Below are 27,360 nucleotides of genomic sequence, written 5' to 3'. Positions count from 1 at the left end.
CATGGCGGATAATGAAGAATACGTCATGGCGTAAAAAAATAGGTCGTGGCGAGTCGCCACCGCCACGAATTGATCTCGCTCCACCTGGAGAATGGTTAGGTTAGGGTTTGAGGTTGCCGTTGTCGGACCAATGACGGAACTTGGTACTGCACCCAATCTGGCAACACTGCCTTAAAAGGCCGCTACACTGCACTGGCTCTATGTCTCTCTAGGGCTAGCTGAGCTCACATGGTGTACCGTCTCTCTCTGTGGTACCTCACCTTTACCTACCTTTACCTCTAGCCTTTGCCTCTGTCTGGCTGTGCTCGGTGCTCTCAGTGGAGAGAGAGTCCCAGAGCAGATCATTACGCAGCCCACCTTTTGGACCGGTGGAGCGCTGTGTGTTCTTCCAGTCGCCCTCCGGAGGAAGAGCGAGGCTCAGGGGTCAGGGGTCATCAATAAGTCTTTACACAGTGAGCATGTTCACATGGGGGTAGAGCTTTCACTTCTAGTGAGTTTTACTAGTTGACTATTTGCCTAGTTTACTGTCGACTAGTTTATTAACTAGGCCAAAAAAAACTGTGTACATTGGTGACTAGCCTATAACTAATCTAGCTGATCTTGAGGCCTACAAAAACGGGAGAATTATTATTATTTTCTTATCAACTATAGTACCAACAAGGTCAAAGCCCTACATGGGGGTCTGTAGCAAAATTTATATCAATTGAGGGGTCCTTGACTTGGAATAAGATTTATAGAATCACACCCGTGTTCATCATACATATCACACAACTTTAACGTTGTTTAATGCAATCAGATCAGACTTTTCTGTTTGGATGTATGGGCTGTCAAGGCCAAAACGTTTTTTTTTTTTTTTTTTTTTTTGCCACTCCGTAGGCGCTCCCGCATAACTTCCGGGTATGATGATGATGTCACGCGCATACTCTCTATATAGCAACATTGTTTTTGTAATAAATTCATAAATAAATACACAAAGTTTTTCAGAAAACTATGGTCAGGATTTAGAAGGTGATTTTAGAATCGTCCTCGAGTAAAAGAAAATAGCCAATTATTTGGGGCACCCAATTATATCCTCTTGAGAATCGCTGCGTTACTGCGAGGACACATCTGTGGGCAGAACACCCGCCTCGATTAAACCTATCTCCATGCCAACCTGCGCCTGCCTCCGCTGCTACACGCTCTGCTTTTCTTGTGTAAATGAGGCTGTCTTTACGTCGAGGCACACGCATCAAACGTAAACAGCCTACATGCTGTAACAGCCTGTGTGTCTAATAACTCATTGAGACCCGATGCCGAGTACAAAAAAGGCCTTCTAAATCAGTAGTTCTCACACTTAGTAGATTTTTAACAAATTGTTCAAAAATAGCAGATGTACAAGCTTGCAGCGTGGCACAAAGTGACATACTGTGAGCTTGTAGATCTGCTATTTTTGAATGGCCAATGCCAAAAAAATCTAAAATGACATGGATGCTTCTACGGTTTTAATGGGATAATTGTTGTAATGTACACGCACACACACACACACACACACACAGACACCCACACATTACCATACTTGACATTCATCAACATTTTTATGAATGCCATTTGTGTAATTTTAACCCTGAAGCCACAAATAGCCTATGGTATATACATGTGCACATACACGCCTGAGTATACCGCAAGTCTGTCAAAACTTCCAAAGCTGCCTATGCCTAAATAATGAGTTTTATTTATTATTATTTTTTTTTAATTGCAAGCCCAGGACCACAACCTTTCGCTCACAATGTGTATATCTCTCAAATTCTTAAACCAGTATTATTGTGGAGACATTTGGCATGCACACGCGCCTTCACAGAGGCTAATCTTTCCTGTTTATGTCCACAATGGGAGCTGACAGTATTTCTCATCTAACTCGCACAATAGCTGGCCCTGGACAGTAGAGATTACATTCAACCAAAATGCATCCAACATTTGGCATGACTGAAGCACTTTGAAACATTGTTTTGAAAAGTGTTATACACAATAGTAGCTACAGTTTTGGGGGGCACCATTGGTTGTATTTATTACTATTTCCACTGTTCTTTTTTGCAGTTTCAGGCATAACCGGTGGCCAGATGCTTTTTATGAAACTTTTACAGAATGGTAGCGGGTCATTGCAAACTGGCAATAAACAAATCGTATTCTCATTGGCCAAAGGGGGGGGACGATATAACAATCAATTTGAAAATAAAAAATATGGAATCTCAACAAGCATAACTAAAATATGGAATTTCAACAACCATAACTTAAGTACATACTTTAGGTCGGATATGCTTATTCTTGGTGTCAGCCAAATCGGAGGTGAAGTACAACACCTAACCATCAGCTCCCAGTAGACTACTTACTACTTACTCACATATGGTGACTGAGTTACAGCTGTGTCTAACACTTCAAATGGCCATAACTCAGTGACCATTGCTCTGATCAGTGCATCATACTGTAGTATGGAACGTTCACTGAGTACGGGGGTAATTGTGTGTGTGTGGATCAGGGCTCGACAGTGCGAGTAGGTACTAAAAATAGCACAATGCAATTTGTAGCACCAGTGCGACTACATCATTTTGACCGTGATAAAGACATGGCTTTGATACAGCAAGTGCACATTCTATGAGTCACAGTTCTATACCTTAATTTATATTTCTGTTGTACGGCGGTGTCATTCGCCAAAAAGAGTAGATCTACAAGCTAAAATGTTGAGGCTCAATGCGTTGTTAGCTTTCAGATTAGATGTCAGTCCGCCCTCCTCACCAAGTTCTGCATAGCAGACTACTGTATATAGCTTAGTAAATTACAGTAGTAGTGTACTGTAGCTGTATGTGTCAGATGTTCTATATAACGATATATTGTGATATAATTTTCCATATCGCCCACCCCTCATATCTCTTTATTAAAGAAAAACACATTATTTTATTTGAAAACTTTTCATCGTGCCCCTAAAATTATTTGTGTGCTACTAGATTTTTCAACTTGGGAGCACACGTGCTACTTGGAAGCGTCGAGCCCTGGTGTGTATGGCTACATGGTCTCATTTAGGCTCTTTTAACGAGAAACCTTGGAGCCACAGGTGGTTGAGGGGGAGGAAGACGAGAAGCTTTGCGAAGGTTAATGATGTTAGAGAGAGAGAGAGAGAGAGAGAGAGAGAGAGAGGGCGGGGGGTGTGGAGTGAGAGAAAGACATTGCAAGACATACAGTACAGGTAGAGAGAGATTGTGAGAGAGAGAGAGATTGGTAATTTGGGTCAAAAGAATGGAATGAATGAAATCAATTGTGTGTGTGTGTGTGTGTGTGTGTGTGTGTGTGTGTGTGTGTGTGTGTGTGTGTGTGTGTGTGTGTGTGTGTGTGTGTGTGTGTGTGTGTGTGTGTGTGTGTGTGTGTGTGTGTGTGTGTGTGTGTGTGTGTGTGTGTGTGTGTGTGTGTGTGTGTGTGTGTGTGTGTGTGTGTGTGTGTGTGTGTGTGTGTGTGTGTGTATTCACACAGGTCCTCTCATCCAGGAAATTGAGATTTCTAATCAGTGTATAGCACTGCCAGTAGCCTTGTGATAGACTGGCTACACCTCCATGTATCATTCACATGTCTGTAGCTGTTTGCATCATCATGTCCTTCAGTCCCTGGGACAATGTCTGATCTCTGATGTGTGAGTCATGTTGACATTATCACATTCCTGTTTGGGGCGAATGTTCCTGAAGGCGGTCAGGCCTCATTAAAAGGCCATTTGTGCCGACACACTTTTCCACCATGTTGCACTTTCTCCGAAACGCACACAAATCTGTATGCATTATCTCTGAACTCAATTATCTCGGATTATTCCTATTCCATTCCAATTGGATATGACCGCCTTCCAAAATTTGCGAGTCAATTTTAGATTGTTGGCAGTGGCTAGTCACAAATAGGCCTAGCAGATATACAAGCTTGTACATCGGCTGTTTTTGAAAAGTGTTCCATCATTTTGAATTATTAATTTGTCTTCATGCCATCTTGCCTGGTTTAGTCCCTCTGTCACAAATTCACAATCCCTCTCTTCATCCTGTTGGTGTTGATGCGTTGTTGGCCTTCGTCTCTGCCGGTTTGTCGCCTGCCAGAATTCATTCGGCACTCAGCCCGTCCATGCGGAACCCCTCTGCTCTCCTTTTGTCATTCGGTGCCAAAAAAACTGGACTTGAGTGACAACTACAGATGGCAGCTGTCGCTGGAGTCTTTGCTTGACACAACTCAAACACACGTATTTAGGCAGAGAAACGGAGCAAGACCGAACGGGACTGCGCTGTACCATTCCTGTTGACTTCTCTGGCAATTCCCCTATACTCAAGTCGAGCCCTAATCGGGCCTGTCACGATTGTTGCATAGTTGCCTGATCGCAATTAAGTGCGAGCTTGTAGATCTGCATTTTCCACTATTCAAAAACGTTTGAAAATGTATGAAAAACACATAGTATAGTTATACGTAGTAATATCTATTACGTTTCTCTGTCGGGTGTTACTTTTCGGGATTCAAATGAAACCTCTTGCAGATCTGCTACTTTCCATGCTTTTGTGTGAGGCCATGGTATGATCACGGTCTCAAGATGTGGGTCACCACAATGGCGTTAATTTACGAAAAAAGAAACAGTTGGTTAAGAGGTTTCTGTCCACGTTGACGTATTTTTAGCATTGAAATACCTCACAGCACTAAACTGAAACTGTTCCCACGATGAAAACCCCCCTCTGTTCTTCATGAGTCAGGATCATGAAACGAAGGCCCTCTCTGACTGTGTAAAGCACTGATGTTTCTCAGATGATGGATAAAGATGGCCTTCCTTACCCTGCAGGTTCATGGTGTTGGGGAGCGATGCGAACGCATGTCACCGCCAATTATATACCCAACGCCTCCACTGACAGGTGACTCAGTTCTATAAACTGACTCTGTGTGTGTGTGTGTGTGTGTGTGTGTGTGTGGGCGCGCACTTTCTTGTTTAGACTCTTCACACAACAAATCTACCTAGCAGAACAGAACACACACTGCGGACCCTCAGAGGCTCCAAACAGCGAGTGCAAACCATCGCAGGGGAAGAGCTTGTAAATTGGCTTATTTTTTAATGCGTGACACACCGGTGTCAACAACTAAGTGAAGATAACTATATTGTTCAACCTTGTAATTATTTTATAGTCTGTGTGAACTCTGCCATCCACTTTGACTTATATAATGATTTTAAAAACGATATTTTTATCGTTATAGTTGTGCTCAGTGTGAATGGCTAAATAGGTAGCTAATGATGGCTGTTGGTTTGACACCCATTCCTCCTACGCCAGATACAAAGGAAGCCGCCTAAGCAGGTGTTTTCTCCTTGATGATAATGATTACCTTGTCTATAAATGTGCCGAGTCTCTGTGCTGTATGTCTGTCATCCCCGTAACTCGTGTCAAATCTGACACATGCATTCGGTCTTACCCACGGTTGTCTCTAGAGCCACCACAAAAGTCTCTGCCCGGGCTACTGCAGGGCCCAAATCCAGATCACCTCTAGATCTCCATATATGGAGCTGGTCTGTTCTGACATCACACTGATGTTCTGACATCACCCCTAGATCTCTGCAAAGACTCCATATTTGGGCATGCCTGACGAAGAACTCCATATGGGCATGTAAAGGACACCGACATAATAAGTGGGTGGATCATGCATTTCCAACTTGCATCGCTCCAAGTAGGCCAGTACCCAACGGACACCGCTCTAGTTAATATAATGGGAGACAACCGCAGGGGTGGGGCCTGGCTCTGGGGTGTCTGGCTCTGTGAGGAGAAAGCGACTGCAGGTGTCAAAGAGTGGGTGGCATTTAAAGTTTTCAAAGAAAAAAGGTAATGGGAATAGCAAAAGCATCAAGGGAAACTAGAAAAAGTGCCCCTCTGTGCACAGGTCTCCACCAGGCCAGGTCAGGTTGTGGCCTCCTGGTGGCGCTATAATAGGCCATGTAAATTGCACGCTGCGTTCATGATTTGAGGCTTTTTGTTTCAAAAGGGCCAATCCTGCAAACTTTGAAAGCCAATGTTAGCCAATTAGGATGGAATATGAAATATCGGACAGATCCATCTTGAACACATGACTATAGAGATAGTATGTAACGATTTGCGTGATTTTTGGACAGAATCTGGAGGCATAATATAAAAAAAAATGTTTTTCAAAAGATGGCCTCCTGGTGGCGCTGTATCAGGCCGTTCTGGAAATTCTGGAGCAGAGGTTCATCGTTGGCGTCCAGAGAGTGTGTGTGCAAAATGTGGCATCGACCGGGTTAACGGTGCCAGAGATGAGCTGTTCACGGACGGAGTGCAAAACTTACTCTCTCCCCCATGCCTTCGGCCTGGTGGAGACGACTACTACTTGCCTCTATGTCTTGTAGTGACTTAAAGACATCACTTGGCAGCATATATCAGACGCATACAGTACCATGTCAGACATATGATAAGTGCCAAAGCAGAACAGAAGCTGGAGTGTATTCATACAGTAGTTGTATGTCGTTGCCTCGGCCTGGGCCACGGCTGAGTAGTCCAGGCACCTAGGCCGGTAATCCAACCTGACGGCGTGTTGCAGGTTCGAGTCCCGGGACCGTCGGCCTTTGCCGCGTGTCTTCTCCCCCCCCCCCCCCCATCTCTCTCCCCCTTTCCTGTCCAAAAATTACGGAACCCCATCAATAAAGGCAAAAGCCAATACAAATATCTTAAGAATCCTCTTCATTGCACATCAAGTGAAACATGCTGAAGCACCAAGTGCTCTAAAATTTCCTGATAGAAGGCTGTGTTGACTCTGGACCAACACCAGCATGACATGGCATCCCAAATCGTCACTGACAGTGCAGTCAACACAGCCATCTGAAGAGTACTTGGTGCTTCAGTAATCAGTATGTTGATTTTTGAAGTATTGACAACATTTCAGATGGTCAGAGAGAGTGAGAGAGAGAGACCGACCCACCAGGAAGGGTAAACCGAAAGGGCCCATGAATGCCCTTTCGATCATACTACAGCGCCTTGTAGATCGGCTGCTTTTTTTTTGTTGAGATATGAGGTTTCCCCCCCGACAGAGAAGATATATGATACACTAAATGAAATATTTCCATTTAATCCACTCTAAACCCCCTAATGGCCTGTATGAGCCTGAACCACTTAACAGTAGCTTACATGGAAATCCACTGCACAACTCTGTCCTGTGTTGTAGCTGTCCATGGAAGCCAGCATGTTGACTCACTGAAACAAGCCATGCACCAGTGGTGGGAAAAGTACTCACATTCTTTACTTGAGTAAAAGTATCAATACTGAAATATAGTAATACTCGATTATAAGTAAAATTCCAGAATTCAAGTTTGTAAAAGTCTGAACAAAGCCTTATTATTGTCCAGTGTCCATGCATTCCTCATCATTCTGTTCTGTGCGCTGTTCTGTTTTGTGCTCTCTCTCTCTCTGTTGTCTCATTGCTTTGGCTCTGTTTGAGTGAGTGATACACATTGGGTGTATTTAATGTTGTCGTGTGTAAAGCTTAATGTCACTCCTCGCTCCGTACAGTAAATTAACTGTCACGTCTTTGTGAGCGTCTGCTTGCGTTAAGACTCTTCTTCACACAGCTAGCTTCCTAAAACCTAGACCTCACAGAAGACTCTTATTCATTGCCAGAGTAAATCATGATTTAATTCACCCAGTGATTTTACGTCAATTCAGCATAGCTGACTTACGGATGCGAGTGCATCTCTTGATTTGGACTATTAGAAAGCTTCATACTCCCTTTTATATTCAAGAGCACTGTATGTGTGCGACTCACTCATACTAGTAAAAGTCCTGGATTTAACATTTACTTGAGTAAAATGTATGCAGGTACCAACGTGAAAGGTTGGTGTGACATGTTCTGTGTGAGTAAAAGTAGGCAGGTATTTGTGTAAACCATGTAAATAAAATACCAACGTGAAAGGTTGGTGTGACAACTGTGACATGCTCTGTGACTGTGTTGACACTGTCCATCATTTGGTTTATAGTAGGCCCATGTATAGTGTCAGCAGAGTCCGTCTATCAAATGTGTGACCTTTGACCTTTGCATCACATCTGTTCCCATAATCTGTTCTATAATCTGACGGAAAGAGAAAGATGATGAGAGTCTGGAGGGGAGAGATATTGGGAGAGAGAGAGAGAGAGAGAGATGGGGGAGGTGCACAGAGAGAGACGGAGAGGCAGTGAAGAGACAGAGTGAGAGAGAGAGAGAGATGGTGGAGATGAGTTACAAAGACAGGATTCTCTCTAATTGTCTCCACCAGGCCGAAGGTATGGGGAGAGAGTATGTTTTGCACTCCGTCCGTCTGTGTGTGTGTGTGTGTGTGTGTGTGTGTGTGTGTGTGTGTGCGTTTGTCTGACCGTGTACAGCTAATCTCCGGCACAGTTTGCCCGGGCCGATGCCAAACTCTGCACACACATACACATTCCCTGGATGCCAACGACTAACCTCTGCCCCAATTTATTCAGAACGGCCTGTTAAATCGCCATCATGACGCCCATTTTTGCGAAACATATTTCATTACATTACTCTCTATGGATCTGTCCAATTTCCCATATTCCATCCCAATTGCCTTAGATTGCCTTCCTAAACTTGCAGGATTTGTCCATTTCGAACAAAATGCCACAAATCGTGAATACAACGTGCGATTTCCGTGAAATTGTACACACACACTCCCAATAGGCAGACGACAAAATGTCACTTAAAAAAAATCATATCAGCCTCACAGTGGCGCTATAATAACTGCACCAATCTGTGTATAACTTTGTATGCGCACTCCGGAGAGGCCAAGGAAAAACCTTTGCCCTGTTTGCAAAACACATTTCTTTATATCACTCGCACAGATTTGGTCCATACAGCTATGGGCCACTTAAACATTTTCAAATCAGCCTCATGGTGGCGCTATAACAGGCATGTTTTTGCCTGCACAGATCTGTGTACAACTTTGTATGCACACTCCCAAGAGGCCAAGGAAACGTTGCCCTGAATTTTTCACATCTGCCTGTTATAGCACCACCATTTAGACCGATTATTGCAGAACGCATTTATTTTCGTTGCTACAATTACTCCTAAATATTTTGTCCAAACATCACAAACACTGCTATCCTCCTGGTGGAGACCTGTGCCCCGAGGGGCACTTTTTCTAGTGTAAATGGCCCTTTAAAAGAGGGAGACGGAGGGAAAGGATGTGTCCGTGGGTGGCTGGGTGGTAATGCCAGCTTGTCAGTGGGGGATGTACCCACAGCCATATGGACCTGACACACACACACACACACACCATGGGCTCTGGCAGACCATAGAAAGTAACACCACATTGCATGCTGTGGTATTTGCCTTCAGTTGCTCAGCGCGATGTGGCATGGCCCTAGACTTGGCACAGCCCTACACGTGCGTGTGTGTGTGTGGGGGGCACGCACGCAGATATAGATCACAAAGACTTTCTCTCCCTTTTTTTACAATTTGTTTCACCATCTCTGGCTTGTGTGAATTGGACTGAAATAGTGACTGCTGTCTAAAATAGACAGCAATGAGTGGCCTTCTGCTCTCCACAGCTAATTAGTAGTCTGCTTACCACGTCCATACTAACCGTAGGAAGTATTGACAGTAATTTACGTCATATTGTCTGAGCAAATCGGCATAATGTCTATTTTTGTCCTATAGGCACACTGTCTATTTTACGTCATGAACATGTATGATAATAAGAGTGCCCCTCATTTCACTTACATTTTAGTTACATACGGTAGGGCAGTTATAATGTAAATGTGTGGTTTATTAGCCAGGGATTATCTTAACACACATCTTCTCTTCTGAGGGTCCCTGCCACAAAACCCTTTCAGATGTGCCAAAACGTTTGATAACCTATAGGTTTCCCCAACTTGTGGGTCATCATGAGATGTTAACCTTAATCCTTTAAAGTGTGTGTGTGTGTGTGTGTGTGTGTGTGTGTGTGTGTGTGTGTGTGTGTGTGTGTGTGTGTGTGCTTTTATTACTACCGGTATACTTGTTAGGAGGACCCCACACATATAGTAGAATATGAGAAATAGACGTTGTGAGGACCTTTAACTGATCGTTGTATGGGCAAAAACCTTTTTCTGGTGGGTCATGACCTTAGTGGGCAGAGACATGGGAAGCCATTTATAGCAACCGTGGCTGACTTATAGTGTGTGTGTGTGTGTGTACACTTTGGAAGTGGAATTGGAATGTGTCTCCAGTCTCCACGCCCTGTGTTGTTGTCTGATTTGGGAGCATTAGTGCTCACGGTACCTGTATGCGAGATTTTGCGAGAGAAACATAGCAACCAGATCTAAGACGACAAGCCCGACAACAAGCGACTATTGAGTCTGCCTGCTGGTGGCACTATAAAAGGCAGATGTGAGAAAGTGAGAAATGCAGAGCAAATGTTTTCCCTTGGCCTCTAGGGAGTGCATCATGCCTTTCGGCCTGGCGGAGACAACAAAAAAACCCAAACGCAATCAATATAGACCCACTACCAATATCTAACAAGCCCAAAGTGACTAAGAATAAGCAGTGTGGGTTGTTGGGTGGGAGCAGATCTGGACTTGCAGACCGGGGAGACTTAAAACACAGCATTCCACAGTGTGTGTCATTCACACAACACACAGAACACATATTACCATCACACACATCATTCCAGCATATACTCCAACCCCCTCCCAGCTTAGCGGTCTTCCGTGTTTTGGTACAATGATGCATGACCGCAACTGTCAGCTGGTCCGTGGTAATAGAAAGGTTGGGAACTTGACTGACTTGACTGACCTTAAAACTACATGACTTCATCCACAATGCATGCACGCACACGCAGACGGACGGATAGCTGTAATGACATGATGGACAGAGAAGCAGACGAGGTGAGAGTTGGCTCTCACTGATTGACTAAAGGCTGATTTTATATACCTTTTGAGATTGACCGTGTCCAACCTCACAATGTGTCACGGATGGGATGCAACGCATTGAGAGCAGCGTGTCAACCTGCTATTTCACAGCAGCATGAATTAAGCGCGACGGGAAGACACACTGGGCTGTATTTTGCGTGTCTTAAGTCCCAGGTCTTATTCCCTAACTTGAGTAAACTAAAGACCTGGAGGCGTGATCAATGCTCTTTGGCCACTCAGAATAGCCAAATGGCATTGATCACGCCTCCAGGTCTTTAGTTTACTCAAGTTAGGGAATAAGACCTGGTACTTAAGACACGCAAAATACAGCCCACTGTCTCCTAATTTCATCTCATTTCACATTAAACACAGCAATGGTGTCATCTGTCTCACAACACTGCTCTGTCCAACAACTAAATATATATATACACTGTCTCACATTACCCAATCTGTGCTACAGCAAAACCCATACATTGGGTTCATATTTTGCCTTTTTTGGACCATAATTTGATAAACCATCACCTGGTTCGCACTTCGCAGTATGTCGAACAGGAGGAACAATATTACTAAAACATCATCATTTTACATGATCTTGTGTTAATTGTTTAGGAATCATTGTCAGGGGGGCTCATTTCATAACGGTTCACAAATAACACATTAGGAAAGCAAACATTTTCAGTCGTGAAATTGTATTTTGGTTTTAATCCTCACATCTTCCATTTGCAAAGATGTCGTTCTTCTTGGCTTGCCCTCGCTGTCACTCACCGTAGGACCTGTCAGCCCCTGTTTACACAGCACTGTCTGTGTGTGTGTGTGTGTGTGTGTGTGTGTGTGTGTGTGTGTGTATTTTTCTACTGAGTACTTGTCAAAGTGCTCAGGGTAGCAGATGGTCAGGGGTTCGGCACTTTGGGGGAACTGTCTGGGTGTCTGTTTAATGTGCTTTTCAATCAGAATGACAAACGTCCTGCGATGCTGTGTGTATTTCTATGAACCCACCCATGCGGTGATGTAAGGGAGTTGCAACAACTCTACGCCTGCAAGCATTTCCCTGTTTTTGAAGGGCGCCGCTAGCACACATGGCTTTTGAGGATTACGTCATATGGCAGCCAAGTCTATGTTTGTTTAGGGCACTAAATGACGACGTAAGATGTCATATGGCCGATATTAATACATCTTGTAACTAATTTTAAGTATAAGAAACGAGGTAGGATGGATGCATGTAGCAGCCAGGTGTATGGACCCCCGGTGACGTACAAAAGCAAACAAAGGGCACAATTGTGATTTATTTTGTATTTATTTTGTAATGTATTGTGAGTTTATAGTTTAGCTATTTTTGTGGTATTATTTAGTTTTTTTTTGTCTTGCAATTCTGCAAGTAGCCATGACGTTTCGGGAGAGCTTTGCGTGGAAACGTTTGGGAATTTCATGCTGTATCGTTCATCAACTTATCCATAATGAATAAGTCCATAACAATGCAAACCTGTCCACGCATGCATGTCCCACATGAGAGACCGGCTCTGACAGGAAGAAGCCATTGCTCTTGGCTCGCGTCACAGTCAGACGTCTATGCCTGCCTTTTGTCAACAGCTGGTCTGGGGGCCCTCCAGTGGTCCAAATTGGGTCTGTAACTCTTGAGTGTGCAAAAAGAACCGAATGGACCCTTACAGGTCTGTAACTCTGTGAGTGAGTGCAAATGGAAGCAAGTGGACTCTTATGGGTCCATTTGCTTCCATTTGGATGGAGGGAAGTGTCAGGAGTGAAAGAAATATAGTATATTCATAGCTATGTAGGTATTTGGCATTAAAATTGAGCTTTGACATTTTTAATCGCACAGCCCCAGCAAGTAAAAAAGAAAGTGCTAAATTGAACGGTAATTCAAATTTTCCATTCTCCATTTTCCAATATCATTCCATAATAGACAATTAACTTTTCGGGCATGACCTTTGGGTAAGTACTTGCCCACCGAGCTAGTGCCTCTGAGACCTTAGTGTCAACAACTGAGCTGGAAGAAGCGGTGGTTGACAGTTTGAGGTGTTCTCTCCTCTTCAGCTCCAGTGGTGTTCAGCACACTGCTGTCTCTCAGGCTGAAGTGGAAGTGGATTTGTGGTGACTTGACTCGACAAGTCGTCCCCTCTAACTCAGCGTGCTGCTCGGTGACAGTTGACACTTCTGAGAGGGAGAGGTTTGTCAGGAATGTGCCACTGTGGAGAGGAGAAGTGAATCTGGAAACAAAGCAACGTGTTAAAATTTGGAGGAATGTTTCTACAAAATGAACTACATTTATTTCCAGAATGGTCCTCCAGGGGTCTATACTTGGCCCCTCTTTTTTTTTAGCTGAAACCACATGTTTGGTATTTCCATCAAAGGTTTGCTTTATAATATGCCCAGAATATTGCTACAAATGATAACTTCAACATTTTTGGACTGCTAAGCTGACATTTTAATATCAGATGGTTCAGACTACAAATGAATCAGCCCTGTATCTGTCAGGCATCATTTAACACCTCATGCTGTTGGCGCTGCCAGTCAGCCAGCCGGCCACAACGCGCCAGAAGTAGATGATGTCAGCTGGTGCTGCCAGGGGCACGCGGCTGCTGTCGACACCCAGACAGACATGCACCAGGCAAGCCAGACGGACAGACCACATGCCAGCCAGCGTGGTCACCAGGCCAAATTCCTATCTGTCACAATCTAATTCTCTCTCTCTCACTCTCAGATTTTGATATAGTTGACTACGACCTAAAGGTCATTACACACTGGCGGATTAGCGATGCGTCTTTGGTATCCTTTAGATTTCTCCACCACTTCTTTTTTGCTTTTCTGCCTTCATTGATGGTATCAAGTGAAGACTGACAGAAAAGAGGGAGAGAAGGGGAGAGACATGCAGCAAAGTTCGTTATGAACGGGACTCGAACACGCAACGCGCTGTCAGGCCGAAGCCTACAGTATATGTGGCATGTGCCTGGACCACTTGGCCAGCGGGCGACCCCACACCACTTCTTCACTACCGTGATACTGTACAGTTGGGGCCGTGTGTGTGTGTGTGTGTGTGTGTACAGTAGGTGAATGTAATGCAATTGTGAAGCATTGACCTAGAATTAACAACGATGCATCCAGTCAAATATTTTTACAGATAGTTTTTATATTATATTGCTTAGACTGATGCTATAGGTTCTTGGTTTACCTATATCCTAGTCTACTGAGGCACTACACTCTCTACATTTGATGTGTGCGTTTACCTTTCTTACGATAAGTCGCTCTAGATAGTGTCTGCTGAATGCCTATATTGAAGCGCTTTGGATAAAGGCAGCTATATGAATGCACCATTTATCCCATTGAAACCGGGAAAGCAAAAAAAGGTCCTTGCAGTCTTGTTTCCATTCATGTCCTGGGTCCTAAATCAGTGACATTTTAGCATTGGTGATTCAAAAATAGCATATACACTGTACAAGTTACCAGCATGGCACTTTGTGCCACGATTTTTTAACATAAACAAATAATAATCTTGAAATTGTGAAAACAATGGATGCATATAGTCTTAATTGGTGAACATTTAACTATATTTGTTATTGTAGAGCCAGCGGTTATCTTTGCCCTACGGCATTGTCCTCGTGCGGTCAGAGTTGTTCACCGAACACGAATGGATTAGTTTCCTCCATCCTTGTAATGATTGACAACTGTTATTAACGTGCAACACTGATAAGAGATGGCGTGTGGATATGAGCGTCCTAATCTCTGACAGCACTATGGCTGTTGTAGTTCACAAAGGGGCTAAAGTACAGGGGTTATGCATGGCTCTCATACTGTAGTTAACAGTAATAGCTCCTGATGATGAGTTGGCCCACAGGAGATGTGGTAGCCTACAGTGTGGGAGTGTATGCGTGCCCTGCTGTCCTTTGTAAACGGGAAGCTGGAACTCACTCGGTAGGCTGTGTATGTCAGAACTGACGTAATACAGAGCAGTGGTTCTCAACCTGTGGGTCGGGATTTTCTGTGTGTGTGTGTGTGTGTGTGTGTGTGTGTGTGTGTGTGTGTGTGATCCCTGCCATTATGCAACCTTAAAAATACTTATGTTTAAAAATGTAACCGTTTTGAAAGACTTGTCGTCACGCCTTGTTTCACATAACTTGTTCATCAGGATCAGTCTAGAGATGAGAAGATGAGACACTTGACCCTTGACCCACTGTGGCACTTTCTCTCATTCCCATCACTGGAAATATCATCTCTGGAAACGCTGTTTGTCCAAAACAGTTACTTTTCAAGAAATGCAGAAAAGAAAACGAAAGCATAAAATACCTGTATTCCAATGGATCCAAGTTATAAACCTATTTTCTTACCCACACAAATTTCTGTGTGTTGTCACTGCTGTTGTAATCCTCACTTGCTCACCTGCCAGTGAGGAGCCCCCACCGGGAGGACGTAGAGCCTCCTTCCCGTCCAACACTGGATAAGTGCTGCACTCATCCAGTGTTGGGCGGGAAGGGTGGAACGTCCTCCCGGTGGGGGCTCCTCACTGGCAGGTGAGCAAGTGAGGATTACAACAGCAGTGACAACACCTAAACATATAACCGCAAGCACGGAACAGCGCATGTAATCCGGTCGTTTTCCGCATGTACTGTAAGCGTGAATAAAGCGAAATTAAACTGGTTAGGATCTCCACACACACACGTGGGCTTTTCAAGCAGAAGCTGTGCAACTTTGTCAAAGGCTCCGTCGTGGATTATTGAGTGTAATATTGTCTGTAGAGGTTACACATCTGATACGTAGCCTACAATACAATGTATAATACATAATAATGTACTGCACTCACTTCATTATTAATAGCCTGTACTGTGTCTCCCTGCAGTGATTGTTTTTATAATGTAGTGCACAGTAAAATTGTCTGCGTTGATCCTATCTGAAACTCTGAGAGTGTACACATTGTACATTTGTACACTGTCGGTGTACAAATGTGCAAATGTACACATTGCAGCCTTTATGCTACTTGGTGTGTCACTCTTTGTGCGTGCATGCGTGCGTGCATGTGTGCGCATCACACTTTCTCCTTCCCAAGCCACCTGGCTCGTCTTGGTTTCTTTTGTGTGTGTTTTTTCCGTATTTGTGCATTGTTGGCAAACGAGTGGACGTGTTTATATTTAGCTACCATGTTTACTTTAGCTACGTAGCTTCTACGTACTGCTGCGTTTGTGTGTGTGTGTGTGTGTGTGTGGGCAGGCACTAGTCTGTAGAACTCATGGGTGTAATAATTATCAAGCGAGGGTCAATTCTTTTTTACACTGTATCGTTTAAAGGAGCACTTTCTCTCTGTGTCTCAGAGGAGGGCTGTGGACCGTTCTGAAACCTCGGTAGACATTTTTCAGTAATGCAAGAGAGCAATGTCTTCTGTTTCTATGCTCTTGCAAAATGAACAAATTCATGAATAAAAGGTTGAAATTGTGGGTGACATGAGCAAAACCTGTCTATACCGATGATGTGACTGGTAGACAGGTTTCTGACCCGAACTCCTCTGCGACACAGAGTGAGTAGACACTTCTAATGGGCATTAGTGAGGATCAGTTATATGAAAATGAGTGAAGTGGTCCTATAAATAAACTGTTTTTCTATGTTTAAACCACGTATGTCCATGCTAATGGTCCCTACACACTGTAGGAGTTTTAAAGTTGTCGGCGAGTCATCCGATCGTCATGTCTTTTTTTTTGAGTGGTGCAACCACCACAAGGAACAGCAATGTCCGTGTCAACCATGTGTTCATGTTTGTTTGTTTGTTTTTTGTGACAATGAGCACCAGTGCCAATGAGTACCAAAAGTGGCGCTGTTGTGCCAGAAATGGGGAGAGAGAGAGAGAGAGAGAGAGAGAGAGAGAGAGAGAGAGAGAGAGAGAGAGAGAGAGAGAGATGGTGCTGCACTGTTGCCTGCTAATGAGAGAGAGAGAGAGGGGGGGAGGGGAGATTTGCACCACTCAGTTCACACGGGTGGGATTTTCTTTTAATCGGCTGTCATATTATCTTTGTGGCTTTCACACTAAACGATTGGTCGCCGACTAGGGATCACACACTGCAAGAGTTCACCAAGATGCGATCCAGACCCGATACATATAGGCATTTGTTTTTTATTCCAATTCATTTTGACATCTCACACACGTGCAGGATACCGTGATCTCTCTCTCTCTCTCTCTCTCTCTCTCTCTCTCTCTCTCTCTCTCAAAAGTTTGCTCTGCACTGTTGATTCCGATGCAGTTTTATCAACATTATTCAAGTGAAATGCGTTGGTTTTATAGACTATTTAACAACATTGCACTAATATAGCTACCAATATGTACGACACAGGGATTTATATTATCATGATCATCTATCGATACAGTCGACAGACAGACAGACAGACAGACAGACGGTGTCAGTGAGTGAGCACAGCTGTCCTGTGCTCTCATTGGCTGTAATACAGGCCTTCTCGGCGTGCGGTCGCAACCCAGTTCATACTGTATGATGTCCAGTCGGCGAAAGAGCCAAATATCAACTTTGCTAGATATTCAGAAACGTTCAGGAAGGTGTCGGCGAGCGCTTTTATCGGCGCTATATCTTCTCGCAGAGCCTTTCACACACACAGCGAGCAAAACCTCGGCGATCAGATCGGGGGTTTTGTCGGCGAGCGCCAAACATGTCCCCGATAGCATAATCCGGGCAAATATCGGGCAGTGTGTATACGAGAGCCATAAAGCTCCCCTGTTTGCTGTTCTTTGTTACCTTCTCCATTCATGTCACACCTGTCTGCCTCTGGAAGTGTGTGTGTGTGTGTGTGTGTGTGTGTGTGTGTGTGCGAGCATTTACCCTCTATCTCTCTCTTTCTGGCCCAGCTTTCAGAGGCCACAGACGCACACAAAGACACACAAAGGGAGTGCAGCCTTGACAACCTATCCCATAGGGTACATGGCCAAGTCTGTGATGTATTTGATGGCTACATGCTGGCTCGCCTCTTTCTGGCTCTAGTAGCACTCAGTGGTGGTGACTGCAGGTGCTATGTGTAGTGTGTGTAAAACTATGGCGCAGAATGTTTGTCGACTACCTTCAAATGACTAAAATGTGACTAAAACTAAATGGCATTATTTTTATTCAAAAGACTGACTATTCCCAGCGACAAAGTCTAGTATCTCTGACTGTACTGTGGCTTAAATATCCTCTTTGGCTTATGGGACAGTGGTTCCCATTCCCAACCTTTTTATTTATTTCATCTGGCCACTTAACACGGCTGTCGTGTTAAGCCATGTTTACACTTTGTTTTATATTGTGTTTTAGTTTGCATACTCCACTACAATCATTTTGACAAATGTAGTTACCAGTCATTGCACTTTGCAGATTTAGATTACTAGACTTTCAGGTTCTTCTCTCGTAGAGCCGCGTTTGCATATTAAGCAAAACAGCTGGCTGTTTTTGTTTCACTATACAGGTCATTAACCTCCCCCAACACACACACACATGCAGAGTCACGCGTGCACAGACATGCACACGCACACAGCTTATTGGTTTGCAAAAAATCTAATAAAACAATTCCACCCTGAAGCCACACTAATACAAGCTTGTTGTTGTCATTGTCATGCTGTAATGACAGGACAGCTCGCAGCCTGTAGCGTCTGTGTATTCTCTATTCTATTAATATTGTTCATAATTATACGGACTCTCTGGATTTTGGAAGGAAGAAGCTCTTCCCCAATGCGACCTCATGGTGGCGCTAAAACAGGGGCCTTAATGTTTTTACCTATAACTATCAAACTCTTTTCAGTGTTTCTCAACCTCATGGGCCAGTGCCCACTTCAACATCTTAAAAGCCTTCGTGGCCCTATATCTTATTAAATGTGTTTTATTTTATTTTTGCATCTAATATGAGGACTGATGGCATTTCTGGCAGCAGGCTAAATCTACCAGCATTATGGTCACTGTCTCACACTCTAGTCCATTGAACTCATGATTCATGTCCTTTTGAAAATGTGTCCCATAGGGCCCGTCTGGTTGCTTGAAAAGTGAGTCAACCGCTGTGACAGTTTATTTTACTGTGACATTTTGTTTTTCAAATATATGCCCCAAAGAATATGAATTTAAAACAAATTCAATGGTTTTTCAAAATAATTCAAATAATAAAAATACAAATAAATCGCATACATTTGAAAACACACGCATGTAGTAGTGAAATGGCCAATCTGCAAGCTCACAACACATAGCATTGTAACACTTTTTGAGCTTGTAGATCTGCCATTTTATCTGTTGGGTCTTGAGCTAAAGGGTTTTGGAACCCCTCCCTAACTGGGTTGTAGCTAGTATGTTGCAGGGACTTGCCTCTTTCCAAACATGGACATAGAAATGTAGACGCCAGCTCTGGAGCGTATGTGCAAAAGTGAGGGCAACCTTCCGCGTTGGTGCTTCACTAGTCTCTCGTAACTATTGTGAGAGGCAACAGTCTGGCAATGCGAGACTAGTGCTTCACAGAAGCTTCCGTGTGCGTCGTATATGACAAGTCCCGGGAAAGACGCGCTGTGATTGGCCAGTAGTCACTTGAGTGTCAGCGTGGCGTAGCGTGCCTTCCTCACTTCTGGTGCACTTCCACCATCACGTCGATACACGTCGCTCTAATAAACTGTAGCGGCCAATGAGGCATCTATTGTCCAACCCTTGATGCTGAGTGACCTCGTGACAAGCAGGGAGGCACTAGGCCTCATTTCTCAGAGTCTTTGGTATGACCCGGCCGTTTCGCAGCCTCCAAAATGTGTCCTGAATTGCTGTGTGACCAGGGTCTTAATGAGAGTCTGTCCCACAGCTGTCACCTTCTGGCGCACCTTGCATTTATTTATGTCTCTGTTGTTCCCTCCTCTCCTTTCATGTCTCCACCATTGTGTTCTTACACTCGCACGCGCGCATGCACGCACATGCACGCACACTCATTTCTGCTTGCTCCTCCACCAAGAGACAACAACTAAACTAATCGGTGTGTCTCATGTGAATTTGCTTTGTGACTTGGTGTTGAGGAAAATCACACATTTTATATCATAACCTATATCATAATTACATTTGTAAACCAAGCAATTTCAATGAGTTATGCCGATTTTGTACTGAAAGGTGGGGTCTATAATGTGTCTTTGTTATAAGTTATGCATAATTGTAAAAACATCTATCTAGCCCCTGTTATGAAACTTTTTTTCATATGTGCTGCATTATGGAGGGCGTTCCAGGGGATCCACAGCTAAATTTGTCTGGATTCAGGCTAATAACATAATTTATGTTGGTTCATTAATCCATTTCCAGAATGCCAATATCATGGAGAGAGGTGGTGGGTCGGGGGGGGCTGCAATGAAAATAGCTGCCCCCGTTTAGCGTGATGTGGTCTGACTCATGTGGGTTGTGGAAATGGGCCACCTCCTCCAGGCTCAATCCAGAATGCACCACTTTTCTCAAGTTGCGTGTCACATGTTCCTCCTATCACATGTTCCTCCTATGGCCTGAACAAAACATCTAGTTGTATTAATTTTAAAACAAACACGTAAACTAATCTAAGAAATTCCATGAATAACAAACTAATAATTATTGAGAAGTAGTGAAAATTCTAAAAACTCGCAATGCGGCGATTTGTGCGCCTGTAGATCTGCTATTGGCTCTAGTTTTGAGTCCTGGGCAAACTACTCTAATCTCTCTTTTGGGTCTCGAGGCCTGAAAAGTTTGGGAACCACTGGTTTAGACTAGAGGATAATGGAGTTCATACCTGTGAACCACTGGTTTAGACTAGAGGATAGAGTTCATATCTGTGGACCACTGGTTTAGACTAGAGGATAATGGAGTTCATACCTGTGGACCACTGGTTTAGACTAGAGGATAATGGAGTTCATACCTGTGGACCACTGGTTTAGACTAGAGGATAATGGAGTTCATACCTGTGGACCACTGGTTTAGACTAGAGGATAATGGAGTTCATACCTGTGGACCACTGGTTTAGACTAGAGGATAGAGTTCATATCTGTGTACCACTGGTTTAGACTAGAGGATAATGGAGTTCATACCTGTGAACCACTGGTTTAGACTAGAGGATAATGGAGTTCATACCTGTGGACCACTGGTTTAGACTAGAGGATAATGGAGTTCATACCTGTGGACCACTGGTTTAGACTAGAGGATAATGGAGTTCATACCTGTGGACCACTGGTTTAGACTAGAGGATAATGGAGTTCATACCTGTGGACCACTGGTTTAGACTAGAGGATAGAGTTCATATCTGTGGACCACTGGTTTAGACTAGAGGATAATGGAGTTCATACCTGTGGACCACTGGTTTAGACTAGAGGATAATGGAGTTCATACCTGTGGACCACTGGTTTAGACTAGAGGATAGAGTTCATATCTGTGGACCACTGGTTTAGACTAGAGGATAATGGAGTTCATACCTGTGGACCACTGGTTTAGACTAGAGGATAATGGAGTTCATACCTGTGGACCACTGGTTTAGACTAGAGGATAGAGTTCATATCTGTGGACCACTGGTTTAGACTAGAGGATAATGGAGTTCATACCTGTGAACCACTGGTTTAGACTAGAGGATAGAGTTCATATCTGTGGACCACTGGTTTAGACTAGAGGATAATGGAGTTCATACCTGTGGACCACTGGTTTAGACTAGAGGATAATGGAGTTCATACCTGTGGACCACTGGTTTAGACTAGAGGATAATGGAGTTCATACCTGTGGACCACTGGTTTAGACTAGAGGATAATGGAGTTCATACCTGTGGCCATCAATCCAAATAAAATTTCCTCTCAAGGCCAGAGGATTATTGTAAATAGAATGTCAACATGACATCAGCCATGAGGATAGTATACTGTATAAGGCTTAATGCTCAGAGACCCTCACAGCGGGGGGGACTGTGGTCGTGTTGGGGCTAAATCCTGTAATGTCACAGATTAGTGGCACGCCACACACTGTGTGTGTACGTGTGTGTGTGTGTGTGTGTGTGTGTGTGTGTGTGTGGTAATGAAGTAGTCAAAGCGAGCGGAGCGAGGCCAGCTTTCGCCCGGCGACCGGGATTACAGCTCTCCCGTAAAAGCGCATTGGTCCGATTAGGATTACACACTGCCACTGTGTAAACCGAGGATGTGATTGGGCGCTACGGTGGCAGTGATGGCATCTGGCTTCTGAGTGGCTCAGCATGAGGAACTTCCCGTAGGCTAGATGTACGTAGCACTGCATGATTATAATGCGAGCGCACACAGCGACACACACACACACAGCACAGTATTACTTTGAAATAATTACATCCGTTATTATTTTGAGCATGTTAAATTACTGCCATTTTAGACTCCGTTCCATTCTTTACATGCAGCAATGGCAGCTATTCTGTAGCACCTATAGAGCGCCGAAGTCCTGATGTCACTCGCTCATCCTTTTTGTTCATGGAAATGTTTCTCTATGGAGAATAACATGGGGTCATCTTAAAATCGTCTCATATAAGCATGGTCCAAAAGTAAACAAACTGTCTCTGCGATATTGTCGGGGGGGGGGGGGGGGGGGGGGGTGTCTCTGTATCGATTACAACAGTCAGTCAGTCATATTTCATATGTCTGTTTCTAGTGAAAATGTAACTAATTCTGCAGCAGTAACATTAGCTTTTTTTATGTATTTTTCAAACACAGTTCTTATATGAGGCGATCTAAAATCCCCCCTATGGTGATTACGATGCAAATAAAAAGTACATGGACCTGTGGACTTGGCGCCCTCCACCGATATTGACGCCAGACTCCTTTAAAAGTTAAACTTTTTAAGGAGACTAGTCGTCTCTGTCGGGCGGAAACCGCATAAGTCCGGAACTGTAGCAGATGTTCTATGTTAATGCTTTTGTGTGACGCTGTAGTGTGATAACAAAAAAGGTAAAAATATGCAGATATGAGGTTTCACACATATAACTCTGGTCAAAACAGAAATGAATTGACAGAACTTAATTGGGATTAACTGGGTGCTGAGTACTCCGTCCACGACTGTATTTAATCAAGCATTAATCAACATTAATCAACGCACTCAACTCTGCTCTTCATGTGACAGGACTTCAAGTGCCTTCTCACTTGAATTATTCAGGAAATTAAACTCTTCATAATTTTTCTCTCTTGCTTTGAATTTTCATTAGAGGCCGACTGATATAGGTTTGGCCGATACAGAACATTGGATTTTCACCACTTCGACACTGGTTTCCATATTTTGGAAAAGTCCTTGACCTATTTTGTGGGGAAAAAAACACCACACACACACACACACACACACACACACACACACACACACACACACACACACACACACACACACACACACACTCCTTAAGCCAAGCGGTTGCCTCCTGGTCTGCTGTATGGAGGGTGACTAATCCTCCTTCCAGTCTTTGGAGGGGACAAACTTCAATGATGTGCTCCATAGTTTGTTCCTCACCACACGCACACAGTGGGCTAGGGCTACTGCCCCATTTGTGAAGCTGGCCAAGCAGGGGCCATGTCCAGTCCTGAACATATTGAGCGTAGACCACTGTCTCCTTGGGAGGGTGGTGCCAGGGACCTGTTGGTTGGGGTCTGACACCAGGTGTCTGTTTGGGACCTGGACTCCCATTCCCTTTACCAAGCTGATTGGATGGTGAACTCAGCTGGTGGGGGGTTCTTCCAAAATGGTCGTCAGATGGAAGTCGAGCAGTGGGTAATGTGATGTGAGTGCTGGGGGCGTAGAGTACAGCACTTGTCATGGTAATGTATACATTATACACCAACACCACTTTCCAAGGCAGGACAAGGAGTCCAAGGCACTTTCTGACGAGAGCTTTTAAGTGGCGGTGTGGGCCTGCTGGTGTGTGGGGCTATGATTTTTTTGTGGAGCTGTATGATTTTTGGAGACGACGAGAGAGTTTATGTTAATTTGCGTCTGGTGTCGGGCATGTGGGCGAAATCCCCCCCCCCCCTCTCTCTCTTGAGCCAGTTAGTGCTCACACTACTCCAACAAAGTAAGCTACTTCAGAATCATTACCGTCAGCAGCAACGAGCAACATGCTCGTTACTCATAAAAACGGAATCCACTTGACATTTGAGATGCCGTATGACTACTTAATCATAGCGCTGGCGTTAAAATCACACGCATCTTGTTCTTTTCTGCATGAATGGAACGAACTGCCTGTGGTGAAAAGCACTGCGGAGCTGTGCTGATGGTGTTTGTGTGTTTGAGTGCAGTCCTATTTCCCAGAAGGCTGTGTTGACATTACTGTACAGTGCATCATCTGCACCGGAGAAACAGCGGTGTAGCAACAGAACAAGGTTACTTGGGCAGTCCTTTGTTGCCAGCAGCTTTCAAGGCTCCACAAGCAAGAAGTTCGGGGCTCAGGTTGGCAGAGAGAGAGTAGTCCCCAGGATTACATTTTAGGAAATTGGAACCAAGTGGAAAAATATTTATCACAAGATTTTAGTTGACTAAATCTACAGTTGATTTAGTCGACAGAAATGTGTTTAGGCGGGCCTTGATGGCATCATAATGGCTGATTTAATTTACACAAGTTGATTGCATGCTGAAAACAGCCTACAAGCTCATGAGCGCATTAACTCTTTTCCACTAGTCCCTCCCTGACATTTTAGTCTGGTTTTAATTTGTTGATGAAATTGTCAGTATATTTCGTCTTAGTCATCATAGCTTAGTTTTTATTTCGTTTTTGTCAGCGGAAAAAGGTATAGTCGAACGTTTTTCGTCAGTTTTTCTTTTCTGAAGACCTGTCATTTTTTTTTACTGCGCTTAGGTTTTTGTATAGGGCCTATACAGCCTATACTATAGGCTACCTGGTATGTGCTTGATGCGTACTGTTGTTTACCATTATCTAGTGTGTTGTGTGCTGGTGGAACATCTTCATGATGCACTGTACCAAAGATTATCCCACAAACCATTTCACTGACAGTTTGTCATTCATAACTACTTTTGACAGTGCTCTCAATTGGTACTTTGCAACCACACAGCCACAGTAGTATAAGCTAGTCGAATGATGTGCTTGTCACGTTATCTGTTGTCTGTTCAATAATGCAAGGCACTACATTTTCTGAAAGGTGCTCCACAAATAAAACATTTTACTCACTTATTTATTAATCCTTAGAGGAAAAAAGCAACTAGGGGGGAGCTTCTTCAGTCCCATGTCAGTGAATAGACATACTGTAGTGTGCCCCATTTTTATACTTAACAGTATGATAAAAATACCTTTTAATTACTTAAACCCTATATACTTACCACATGTTGCTTGTAGATCTGTTATTTTCCATGCCCAGAATAGGGGCGCTAGCTAGGGTTCAAGTGCCAAACTATGGTGACAATTCCTAGAACAGTGAAGGTTTTGCGATTTGAGGTGGATTTAAGGACCGGTCTGACCGGATGAACCAGCCATTCTAAGTAACCTTTTCAATTTAGCAAACCTTTACCTTTCCCATACAGCTAAACATTTCCTGTACAGCCAAATAGTTGTCTCTTGTACAGTAGGGCTGGCTTTAACTGTTAAATCCTTAATTGGTACTAACCTGTCTCAAGGCCTTCACACGCCTTCACAGCTGTAGAGGCCCCACGGGCACCGTTCTAGTCATAATAATAGTAATACCAGTGACATAATAGTTGATGTATTTAATTCCCTAATAATAATTCCCTAATAATAATAGGTAGATGTTTTATTTTTATATTTTTAAGATACATTTTTTACATACAAGTACTTTTACCCATTTTTTGAATTCCAGGTATCTACTTGTAAAATAGTATTTCTACATTGCTGTATTGATACTTATACCACTATAGTTCCAAAACCTTTTCATGTCAAGGACCCCCAAATTGACACAAATTAGCCCACGGACCCCCATTTGAAAAGACATGCCAGGGACCCCCCACAAGAGAAGATATTACGGCTCTAGCAGTGACTCTCAACCCCGTTTAATTTCTAGGACCCCCCCCCCCAGTTTGACATGCATTAGTCTACGGACCCCAATTTAATGGCATTTCTATTTCCGGGACCCCCAATTTATATCGTAAAATCAATGTTAATTTAACAGGTCCGTTTGGTTCCATTTGTACACAAGAGTTATAAGGGTCCTTTTGGCTCCAAACTATCATTTAGCTGGGGACCCCTTGGAACTCCCTCAAGGGCCCCTGGGGGTCCCTGGGCCCCACTTTATGAACCAGAATGTGCATACTTTTCACATGGGGTTGTTGTTTTGCGGCCTGCTAGACTGCAGGGAGATGAGGGAGGAACCAGGAACCGGGGAACCCTCTGGAGAGGTTGACGAGCTGAGTCTTGTTTATCGCTCAGGAAAACTCTAGATTCTAGTGTGTGGCTGCTGGGTGGAATTCTGAAATGTGAAGAATGCATAGACTAAAAGAATGCTCTGGGGGACAGACCTATTGATTCCAAGAATTGTGTGTGTTTTATTAACAGATCACCAGAAGCTGGAGAGAGAGGCCAGAATCTGCCGCCTGCTGAAGCACGCCAATATTGGTAAGACTACAGAGAGGTCTCACTTTGCTCTCCCAGCCATGATGACACCCTGCTCCTTGTCCTCCAAAACAACTGTCAAACAGCAGTACAGCAACTTCACGCAACGCACACACTTAAATTTGACGTGTCGTGTGAATAAATTAGGCTTAAAGCTGTGTGTGTGTTACTCGCCCGAAATCTTCCGAACACATGTAGCCTTTTGTTGTGGTTAAATCAAACCATAATAAGCAGCTTCGCTCCCAGGTGACATGCCTAAAAATGGAGACCATCTGCCTTGCTGACACACACACACACACACACACACACACACAGTCACAGGGGCTAGTCTGCTGTAATTATCAAACAGTCATGATGCAACATGCACGCACAGAACGCGCACAACGTGCACACAACCCATGGGTGCGCGTTGTGCGCGTGGGTTAGGGGGCGTAAGTGAGTGACAACATAATGATAGGGTGTATGATTTAGTTCCACAGGCATTGTGGGAGCCAAGGGCCATTGTGCCAGTCGAGTAAAGCCCCTTTTCCACCAAAATAACTTTGGTTCTAGAACTTTATTATCATGGTTTATCTCACATCTGCATCTTCCAACCTTGAATAGCGACACGCCCACTTTAATTGGTTCCCACTTCATTCTGGACGGGAACCCCTTGTAGATCAGCTATTTTTGAAAAATGTACATGAGTAAAAGTACAAAAGTATTGGCATCAAAATAGTACCAAAAGCAAAAGTACTCATCATTATGCATGTCACATTCCGCAAGCTTTTAAATCTATACAATGTATAAAATCAGACCCAATACCAATAATACTATTATGTATTTACAATATCATTAAAGTGCGTGCATGTGTGCGTGCGTGCGTGCGTGGACAGTGACACTTTGTGGTCAAGCAACGACAGACAAGCAACGCAACGACAGACGTGGTTGGTAGTAGGAGTGG

The 27,360-nt window shown here is 43.9% G+C and overlaps 1 protein-coding gene across 9 annotated transcripts in view; it reads left to right on the top strand.

Annotated features, from left to right (window-relative positions):
* camk2d1 (calcium/calmodulin-dependent protein kinase (CaM kinase) II delta 1) overlaps positions 1 to 27,360 on the top strand; it is a 92,700-nt gene that overhangs the window by 17,018 nt on the left and 48,322 nt on the right. For all 9 annotated transcript variants that reach the window (XM_080792986.1, XM_080792982.1, XM_080792984.1 and 6 more), the window contains exon 3: positions 26,361 to 26,420. In XM_080792986.1, coding sequence (XP_080649112.1) covers positions 26,361 to 26,420 — 60 coding nt within the window. The remainder of the gene's footprint in view (positions 1 to 26,360; positions 26,421 to 27,360) is intronic.

Source organism: Protomyctophum bolini (assembly GCF_963924005.1).
Source record: "Protomyctophum bolini genome assembly, chromosome: 20".
Taxonomy (NCBI): domain Eukaryota; kingdom Metazoa; phylum Chordata; class Actinopteri; order Myctophiformes; family Myctophidae; genus Protomyctophum; species Protomyctophum bolini.
This window is presented reverse-complemented; position numbering and strand designations above follow the sequence as displayed.